At 41.5% G+C, this 11168-nt stretch overlaps 1 protein-coding gene across 1 annotated transcript; it reads left to right on the plus strand.

Moving 5' to 3' along the window:
* Positions 1-7031: 7031 nt before the first annotated feature.
* On the plus strand, positions 7032-10598 carry LOC119728061 (sushi domain-containing protein 2-like). Its single transcript, XM_038200137.1, has one exon. It carries the CDS (start codon positions 7041-7043, stop codon positions 10596-10598), a length of 3558 nt encoding a protein of 1185 aa, XP_038056065.1. The 5' UTR covers positions 7032-7040.
* The last annotated feature ends 570 nt before the right edge of the window (positions 10599-11168 follow it).

Here is an 11168-nt window from a genome sequence, read left to right on the forward strand (position 1 = left end):
ACCTTTACTTCCGGGTCTACCGGAAGGTCAAAGTTAGGTGATTTCAAAATGAAGACGTTAGCCTGACATCAAAACAAAGCAAAATTTCTTCCGAACGGTTCACGGTATGATCACAAAACCTTGTGTGAACTTGTACCATGTTACGAAGATGTTATAAATATTGTTACGTCATCATGACGTCATCGGGTATCAAATTACAAGTGATTTAAGGGCAAATTTTGACAAAATAGTTTGCGTTATATCTTTTGAACTAAATAGAGTATCGTGTTCGTTTTTCCGTGAGGCTGTAGACTATGCCGTGAGAAACATTTCGTGTTCCCGGACGCAAAACCGCTTGACCTTTACTTCCGGTGTTACCGGAAGTGCAATAAAAACTGAATATAATTCAAAAGTGGAAGCATTTTCCTACAGACACATATATTATGTAAGTGTTTAGTGAGGAATGCAAGACGCAAAAAAACAGTGTGATGACGTCAAAATCCGAAAGGGCGCCCCCTATCGGCACATATAATAGAGTTTCCCTTCTTTAATTTTAAAACCATCCGTCCAAATTTTACCAAATCGCTCCTTGATATTCTCTGATTAACCACAGATAACTTGGCAAGGTTTCAAATTCATGACATCATCAAACCGGAAGTTACTTTAAGGAGAATTTGAAAAGGATCATAGTTTTAATTTAATTCTATCATTTGATCCCGAAGTCCAAATAATGATATCCATTACAATGTTCACCTTTGGATCTCTAATGCTGTGACGTCATCAAACCGGAAGTTAGGTGTTATTACTACGTCATCAAACCGGAAGTTAGGTGTTATTAATACAAACAATTATATTTCCCATATTTTCATACGTTATTTTAACTTTACAATGAAAAATTACCCTCTCCGAACTTTATCAGTATTCACTAACCGTTTTTGACTGATGACGTAATCAAGCCAGAAATAACTTTTTTTTTGTGCACATAGAATGTTTACTAAATTTATCACACCGTTAAAGATATCTTTTTGAAACATTGATTGTACTTGAAGGGATTTAATTTCGTGATCCTTCTTTCGTGATCCTTTTTTAACTGGGCAGTGTATAATGAAAAGGCTGTCCGCCCGACCACTCTGCGTTTGTAACTCAACAAACGCGAAACTCTAGTCTTTCTTTCTTTCTTTTTTTTTTTTTTTTTTTTCCGGACAATACTTCTCCGCGGGTTTACTCCTAAACCGTTCAAGGTATAAACTTGTAACTTCGAACACATATCGACCCTGATCCCGAGTAGTGCATATTGTCCTGACGTCATGATGACGTCATCAGGTATCAAATTACAAGCAATTTAGTGTTTCTATTTTTTAATCATTACAAATCGATATAAAATCAACCGTGAGAGACCGGAGCTTGTTTTTAGCGGTAGTCAATAGAATAATACTGGGTCTTCAATTTACTTCGTGGGTGTCAAATCATACGACCCTTACTTCCGGTCGAAACCGGTCGAACCCGGAAGTGCCTTGTAATTTAAAAATGGTAAAAGATATGAACGTGCTTTCAACGATGTTAGTCTTCGGCAAGTAAGTACTTATCGAAACTGTAACCGATGACGTTATGAAATATTAGAGCGCCCTCTAGCGGCAGGTTGAAAAATGTCCAAAATGCATTTTGAATAGATGTCTGTGGCGAAGTTTGCAGTAATCTTTTGAAAATTGGTATATATAATGACCTTCATGCAAACAACACATGTGTGAAGTTTGAAGCCGATGACGTCATCAGACCGGAAACAAAATGATTAATTTTATCAGACAGTTTAAATTTCGTTATCCTTGGTACATGTTCTTACATAAAAAAATATTCATAACTTAACTGGACAGTGTTTCATAAAATAGTTGTCTACCCGACCACTCTACGTTTGTAACAACAAACGCGAACCTCTAGTCTTTGTTTCTTTTTTTTCCCGGACAATACTTCTCCGCGGGTTTTCTCCTAGACGGTTTATGATATGAACTTGTAACTTTCAATATATATCGACCCTCATCCCAAGTGGTGCATATTACTCTGACGTCACGATGACGTCACCGGGTGTCAAATTACAAGCGATTTTTGGTCAAAATATGACAATTTTCCGTGAATTATAACTCATGAACAAAATTAACGATCACGTTCATACTTTGTGATTTGATGGACAATACCTTGATAAACATTTTTGATTTGGAAGTCAAAGTCGTTTGAACTTTCCTTCCGGGGCTACCGGAAGGTCAAAGTAAGGTGAATTCAAAATGAAGACGTTAGCTTAAAATCAAAACAAAGCAAAATTTCTTCCGAACGGTTTATGGTATGATCATAAAACATACTGTGAACTTGTTCCATGTTACGAAGATGTTATAAATTTTGTTACGTCATCATGACGTCATCAGGTATCAAAATACAAGTGATTTAAGGGCAAAATTTGACAAAATAGTTTGCGCTATATCTTTTGAACTAAATAGAGTTTCGTGTTCATTTTTTCGTGAGGTTGTAGACTATGCCATGAGAAACATTTCTTGTCTGAGACACAAAACCGCTTGACCTTTACTTCCGGTGTTACCGGAAGTGCAATAACTGTTATTGGTAAGCCCAATAACGATACCATAACAATGTTCACCTTTTGCTCCCCAAAACTGTGACGTCATCAAACCGGAAGTTCGGTGTTACAAATACATACATTTACATTTTCCAAATGTTCATACGTTATTTAACTTCACGATGAACATCCACTCCGAACTAAATCAGTATTCCCTTCCCGTTTTTGACTAATGACGTTATCAAGCCAGAAATAACTTGTATGTGTACATTGAATGTTTACTGAAATTTAATTGATTATCCTTGAAAGGATTTAATTTCCTGATACTCATTTTTTTCTTAGATAGAAATATTCATAACTTAACTGGACAGTGTTTCATAAAATTGTTGTCTACCCGACCACTCTGCGTTTGTAACAACAAACGCGAATCTCTAGTCTTAAATTGAATTTGTGTGCAAAGTGTTTTGTATTGGTTCTGTTTAAATAATAATATTAATTGTTAATTAAGGTGTGAACTGGTTTGCCTTTGCTTTATTCATGTCCACTTTGTTTTGGTTCCGTTTCTGGGGAGTAAATTCTGGGGTTATGGGTTTACTATTTGGTTTGGGGATCATAACACAAGTAATGCATGCTGGACATTGCATAGTCAATGTAGGGTGCGTTCGATTACTTCCCCCGCGCTTACTCGTGCAAGCACGACCTCTCACGTGACTTCTCGCGCTTTCTCGAGCTTGGCCCAAGTAACAGACTCGCCGAGCCGGTTATTTGGGTATCCTATAAGGCCATGCAATGAACATGGCTGCCAACGTGACGTCCGGAGAACGCCTCAGGCCGTGTCCGAAACGGGCGGAAAAAATGTTGCAACACACTTTTTTCTTCATATATCATCTCAATGAAGGTCATTCATTGCAAAAATGACGATAAGACGTAAATCTGGGACTGAGAAACATTTCCAATTTCGTTAGGAAATACTTTAAAAATTGTCTTGACTCCGTAGACTTTGTACACAAACTGCTGAAGTGGCGTCAGGTTGCGACATTTTTTTCCGAAACGGCCTTCCAGAGCTACGGCTACGTCTATTGTTATCGCGTCCCCGCGTATTTTCGATGGGCGTTGACCTAGCTCTAGACAGTTGATTTGGATGCAGCCTGTGTCATGTCAAAGTTAAACTTTCCAGCTATTTGCACGAAACTTTACCCGGCATGGTTAGTTTATTTAGCTCCACTGGGCATATGTCTGTCATCACCCGAGGAGCCAGGCGCGAGTAAGCTGGGGGAAGTAATCGAACGCACTCTTTATAGACCACGGCGAATGCCATGGTATATTACACGGTCGTGGGCCGATTCGCTGATTAATTAGGCAAGATTAATTAGACAATGGATAGAAAAAAAAGCTGCGACATGCGCTCTGTATCATGTTACGCGCATATGCGCCCGGCTGTCTTGTATTACAAAACACTGCATTGACCAATCGAAATATTTGTTTAGACATATCAGACGTTATACATCAGACTTGCTCTGTAGATAACAGGTGATACTCAGACTAGACATTGTAGGGCAGTGCAATAGCTCATTGGACCCTCAAGTTTTGTTTGTTTAGAGTGTGAGCAAAGTGCTAAAAATGTTGATTTTACGAAGTAAACAATGCAATTAATAACATGTCATCCATGTAATTCCAACGACTTCATGTCACCATAATGGTTAACGTAAAGCAGGAACCGTCCCCGTAAAATTCCTGCCAGCGGTTCAATGCCGTCAAGGTCATAGTTTATCATACAACTTGGAGTGTAAACAATTCTTATCAAAACACTTAGCCCTCCCCGATGAAACAGACCGTATGATCTACGGGAATTTCAAAAATACATCGAGCAACATGTGCAGATCTGCCCACGATAATTAATCACGAGATAAAAACCCATGGATATATCAAAGTGAGCAGGATATAGTCACGAAGGGTTGCCGTATTAAACACCAGCAGGACTGACGGCTATAGTAACACACGTCCTACGTAGTTAGACGGTTTTTGTTTGGTGCAGACAGGCGCTTTTCCGAGGAAACGAGGAGACAATCAAAAGGTATTACCGCTTTGAAAGAAAAAAATAACTCATGCCTCTAAAATACGTCGGTTTTACGATTTTAACTTGTATCACACTTGCCTAATTTACCAAAATTGTATTGTGCTCATACTCTTTCGTTATATAGGATTACATTTGTGATACACCAGACCCTAAACGCAGGATTGAGCAGTTGGTTCCTCAGACGAATCTTTTTCTTTGTGAGGCTAAAAACACCATTCGTTGACCAGGTGAGAATACAATATTGTTTTCTGCGCTGACCCTCTTTCTTGATAAAAAGTGTGTATATATTAAACCATCGCTTTAAACAATGTGATAGTGAATTCTAACTAAAAAGTGTTTAATGAATTCAGTAATTTTAAGGAATGGTAGCTGGCTTGGCGACTATTATATCTGTAGTTGATTAGCTATGACCAGGGTATCAAAAGTATTTTATGTAGTTATTGACTGATCGATAAAACAATGAATAAGATTCATTTGTTGATCAGCCAATCTGAGAGTTATGTGGTATGGTTGAAGAATGCTCCGATAGTAACTGGATATCACAGTGTGTTTACAAGTTCTAAATTAACTTGGAAAGTATTACTTGTTAAAAAAATTAACACCTTTCAAAACGTCAACTTTACCAGTATTCGTTTTTGCCCTTCACTGGCGTATTTCATTAACAATATAGTGTTATTCGAGGACTTTGGAGAAAAGAAATCAAAAGCTTACTCGGGTAGGACTCGAACTCACGATCTTCTTTTTACTAGTGTAAATAGTGAAGAGCAAAACCTAGCATTTACACCACCCCCCGGGGCGTATCCAGGAATTTTCGCGGGGGGGGGGTTCATCAGCAAAACAAATCTGAAAACGTACACAGGGGGGGGGGGCCCTGGTACCATATTTCAATAAGGGGCGCTGTTCAAATCTGACCATTCTTAACACTAGATTACAGAATGACGTACCGTATTTTGAACAGGCAGACATTATACCACTATAATTTTTTGGGGGGTGACACAGCAGGGGGGGGGGGGGGTTTCGACTGCTTTTTAGGAATGTGTATGCAAACAAATTTCTGGACAGAGCTGGGGGGAGGGATGACCCCCCCCCCCCCCCCCCCCTGGATCCGCGCCTGCACCCCAGCAAGAATTCCTTCTTATGGAAAGTTTTGGCTGCGGTACCTGCTGCTATCAGATTCAAACCAGCCAGACGTCCCCGGCAAGCTCGGTGGTCGAGTGGTAAGACGTCTGCACTAGTAAGCACCAGTGTCGGAGTCGATTCCTCAAAGCCGAGTACCGAGTTCTCCGAGTACTGTAGTGGCCATGTCCAGGGCCGAGTTCAAGTACACTGTGACGAGTCCGAGTCAAAAGCACCGAGTCCGAGTACATTCAAGGCCGAGTACCGGGCCGAGTTCGAGTCCGAGTCCGAGTCCGAGTTCGAGTACAATACCAATAGATTTCAAAAATAAATATATCAATTGAATAAAAAACAAACAAACGCAACGTACACTCCACTCTTCTTAACCTACTTGTTAACACTTAACAACTTTTAGGAGTGTAAACAATGTAGAAATAAAAAAATGAAACAATATTCATCAAATTAGTGAATGCACTGGCAGTTTGTTTTCAACATCTCTTAAAAAAGAATTGAAATCAGGGATAGCTGGGTAGACACCTGAAGTGTTGTTCATTTTGGAAACCCTTTCAAGACAAAATGAACAAAACCAACCAAAAAGCGAGACTTCAATTGCTGGTTGTTTGTTGTTACATATTGAAAAAACGTAGAGTCACGAGCGAACATATGAAGCAGTAGCTTGGCTGGCTCCCGATTCTCAATCCTCAGTGTGAGTAACACTGGGCAGGCGGGAATTGGATTAAGCCGTACTACAGACTGCAATCGCGCCAGGTTGAGCAATGGAATCTATTTAACAGAAATGTACTTAATGCTCCCGAGTACTGGGGTCGAGTACCGATACCAAACCGTCGAGTCCGTGCAAAATTCGAATATGAAGAATCGAGTACGGGCCAAGTCCAAATTTGTTTTGAGTACTGATAGACGAGTACGGGCCAAGTACTTGTGTGTACTCGAGTTGTACTCGAGTACGAGTACGCGTACGAGTACTCCAACACTGGTAAACCCAAGGACGTTGGTTCGAGTCATCCGAGTAAGTTTGTGAACAAGCCCTCGGAATACACTCAGTAGGGATACACAGCATATGTGAAATACTGACAAACATCTGTATGGAATTGACATCACTCCAAGCGCAAAATTATATCTTGTAAATAAAATATTCACTATTTTGTACCCTATAGTAAAGAAACTGACACCACATTTCTTAAAAGTTTACTTATTTTGAATTAAAAAACCTTACTATTTCTTAAAACCGGAGGCAAAATGTGTACCCAAAGTAATTTTCATGATTTGTTTTGTAGAATGAGGCGTCTGATGGAAGATCATCTTTTCTGGTCGGTCATAATCATAGTACTAGCACTTCACGAACGGCATGCGTCGGCTCTGGCTCTGGATCTGCAGTTACCCGCTAACAAGCAGCCTCAATGCATCGGGACATCAAGAGGTAAACGATTTATCCTTGGCTTCAATGATATATTGATGGGTTCAACCTTGAACCTTGCTATCTTAGTTGTTGCATTTAGCAATCAGCAAACATCAGTCACCATCAGTAGCAAATACCAAGTTGAAGGAAAGCCGTTTGGGGAAAGCTTTGAAATAGAGGCTGGTGGATTCAGACGAATTAGCGTTCCGGTTGAGCTGATTATGAACGGCAACGAAAGGAGTCTCAAAGGCGTCGACGTTGCAGCTTCTAGCGATGTTTCTGTCTACAGCCTGATGTATCAGCACTATATAACTGACGGCTTTCTTGTTATACCTACAAACAATCTCGGCACACAGTACGTAGTGATGACGTCAAACCCAGTATCTATCTGGCGAAGTCAGTTTGCTGTGCTTGGAGCAGAAGATTTCACTTCGGTCCAGGTTACATTACGAGGAGCTGTTACATTCGAAGGGCAGAGCTATAGTCCAGGTGATGTGTTGAGATTTACTGTCAATAACTTAGAGGCCGTTCAAATCCAAGGTCAGAGTTCGGAAGATTTAACTGGAAGTATCATTCAGAGTGACAAACCAGTTGCTGTGTTCAGTGGCAATGAATGCGTGAATCATCCAGGCTCAGCTTGTGACGTAGTGACTGAGCAGTTGGTACCCGTTAAGAGTTGGGGACAGAAACACATCTACACCGCGGCCCGAAGTGACGATGACAATATCTACCGGATTGTCGCTTATTTCAGCGAAACAAATCTCACTATCCCGGGAATCGAAGACCAGTCATTGGAACCCGGTGAATTTTGGGAAGGGCGGCTGTCGGGTTCAGGCCTAGTTACATCAAGTAAACCAGCTCTTATGATGCAACATTTGGCTTCAATCAATGGTAGAACGGTCGACCCTTCATCCATTCAGGTCCCTGCTGAGGAACACTTTGATTTTGTGTTTGGTTTTACGACGCCACCAATTTCAGCAGGAGGGGGTTCTGATGGATTTTACAATTTCATTAGTATAATCGTTAGAAACAATGGACGCCCGACAGTATTTCTAAATGGATCTCCAATCAACAATATTTCAGCAGAATTTGACGTCCCAAACACTGACTACATATCACTCACAGTTCAACTACCCAGAGGAGAAGGTGTGTATTTCGTGGAACAAACAGACCCCCAGTCGGCACCACTTTCTGTCATTGTCTATGGTTACGAATTTATCGAGACATATGGCTACGCCGCTGGTCTGTCTCTCCCCACCAATAAACAAGTGCTGAGTTTGACTCCTTACTATTTGCGAGAACTTGGTGGCGAGCTTTTTACAGTAACTGTTCCCTGTTTGCAAACAAATGCTATATCTTTACAAGATGCCAAGTGCAAATTTGCCACTAGCCTCGGAGATGTCCTGGTTCCTGGTGAACGCACCGACTCTTATACTGTTATTTGTATCACCCCCACCTTGTACAAGAACGGACTAACACCAGTCTATGTATCACTTGACGATGGTGAATCATTCCCGTACTCTGGCAATGTGTACGTTGCATCTGAAGAGGACCTTGCACCACTAGTTCAAATCCAACAGATGAAATCTGAATATGGCAATGGCATCGTTGACTTAACCTTAGATGACCCAATTATCATATCCTGGGATCCCAAAAGTATTGGTGAAGGCGTTTCACATGTGACTGTTATGACGCAAGCAACAGATTACGACAGCGAAGGGAATCCAGTCTTGATGGAAGGTGTTACTGTGAAGAGCAATGTCTCGAACAACGGAAGACTGACGATACATGCAAGCGAACTGGAATCACTCACCGGTGATGATTTGTCACTTCAAGCATTATATCTCACTCCATCTGCCGTGCAAAAGCGAGCTATACCAATCGTGATTGTATTGGCCAGAAGAATCTATAAAGTTTATAAAATTGTGAAACGCACCTGCACAATTTCTAAGTATCTCTTCAAAACCACTGTTCCCACTGGACTTCCTGCATGTCCTTGCAACACAGCACAAGCTGGTCAAGACCTGAACATACAAGAAGCTAATTTTGCGAATTCCTTCTTCCATCCGGGTGCTGAGAACTGCTACCGGTCTATTAATTCATTGCCGAATGGAGCAGGCCAACAGTGTTGTTACGGAAAAGACGGTAACATCCTAGTAGGCCCTCCTGGAGGAGGAACAGCCGACAGGTATGGTCCTGGTGGGTTCTGGAATACAATCTGGCACCAGTGGTTCGATGTTCTTCCTTTTATTTGTCTTTGCAAACTGTCAAACAACTGTAAGGAATACTACAAGTACAGACCATCTGATGATTGTTCTGACTACGACCCACCTCGACCGGCTGGGGGCACTGGGGATCCCCATTTGACAAGTCTGGATGGCTACAAGTTCACCTTTAACGGAGCCGGGGAATTCCTGATGGCGTCATCTGCAGTACATAACTTGACCTTCCAAGCCCGTATGGAGAGGTACCGCAACACCAACGCCTCTGTGTACACGGCATTTGTTCTTCAAACCAATGATTCCTCCAAAGTCCAGGTGCAGATGTCTAACATGAACGAGACACTGATTCTTGTAGACGGCGAGCCGTTGCGTCTTGACTCGATACCTGTCAAAGTCCAACGCCTCCCGGGGGTTCAAATCCGCTTCAACTCTGTCTTGACTAAAATCAACATAGCATTCAGTGCTGGCATTGCCGTTACCGTGAACATTGATACCGATGTGATGTCTTTCATCGCTGAACTAGGCGCTAAGTTCCAGGGTCAGGTTCAAGGGCTTCTCGGAAACTTAAACGGAAACCCAGATGACGATCTTCAGTTCCCAAACGGAACCATTTTGGAGCCCGGATCTTCGCTTAGAGAACTTCATGATTTTGGCTTGGAGTGGTTGGTGGCTCAAGAGGACACCATATTCACCTACATTTCCCCATTTGACTACAGCACATACCACTTTCCTGAGTTTTCCCCGACCTTCGAGATTCCTGATCTGAACCAAGTGAGTCAGGAAATCAAGGACTTGTGTGGCGATTCCATTGAGTGTGTCTTTGATGCGGTAACCACCGGCAGCCTGTCTTTCGCTAACGAGACTCTTGTGCAGGAAAGCACAATAAGTGAAGTCCAGAAAGGGTTGGTCAAGATTGTTAGCTGTGGCTATCCGGGTGATGTGGAGAATGGGTCGGTGTCTGGGTCAATATATCTTGTGAATGCCACTGTGGATGTAGCTTGTGATGATGGCTTCACCTTGACAGGATCTTCCAGTTTGATTTGTCTTGAGGATGGTCAGTGGTCGTCTGATCTCCCTGTTTGTGCTAAAGGTGGAGAGGTGGAGGGGTTATCGTCAGGTATCGTAGCTGCGATTGGTCTTGGTTGCTCGCTAGCTGTACTTGTCGCAGTCGGTGGTCTTATCTTCTTTACAATGCAGAGAAAGTATTCAAAAAAGGGGCGAGAATAGATCAGAATCGGGTAAAGCTGACCCGTAAACATAACTATAAAACAGTTAGCTCAATCAACTCAGCATAATAAAAGCACAATGAACGGAATTGCACATTCTTTATATTGACGAAAAGATATGGAACAAAAGCAGAACATTTGCACCACCTCCCCTTGCTTTTCCTATCAAATTTGGGGCGGAACATTTTTGGATCCACTTTTTCAGGAACACATTTTTTTTTTGGCCCCCAAAAATTGTGTTCTGGATCCGGCCTTGTATGGAACATGCTGTTGGTAATGTGAACATCATGAAGGCCTATTGCAATAGTAAAGCGTTTGTTAGATCCAAACCAATGTCACGATAGACTTACAAAAGGAGCTTCGCGAACAAGACCAATTGCAGTGAAGTACATGTGTATTAATTTCCTGCAGAAAAGAAATAAATACAGAAAACCAAATGTCTTGGATTCAAGACCCATGTGTTCTTTTTTTTTAGTTTTCGAGTAGTTGGCCTACTGAATAGTGTTTTAAACTGCTGGAGTATGATCGTAATTGAGTGAGAACCTAAAACATGGGCGAAAGAACATTGCAA

This window comes from Patiria miniata, unplaced genomic scaffold (genome assembly GCF_015706575.1).
Source record: "Patiria miniata isolate m_02_andy unplaced genomic scaffold, ASM1570657v1 HiC_scaffold_20, whole genome shotgun sequence".
Classification (NCBI taxonomy): domain Eukaryota; kingdom Metazoa; phylum Echinodermata; class Asteroidea; order Valvatida; family Asterinidae; genus Patiria; species Patiria miniata.

Coding starts and splice junctions, on each gene's coding strand:
- LOC119728061 (XM_038200137.1), top strand. CDS start 7,041: ATGGAAGATCATCTTTTCTGGTCGGTCATAATCATAGTACTAGCACTT.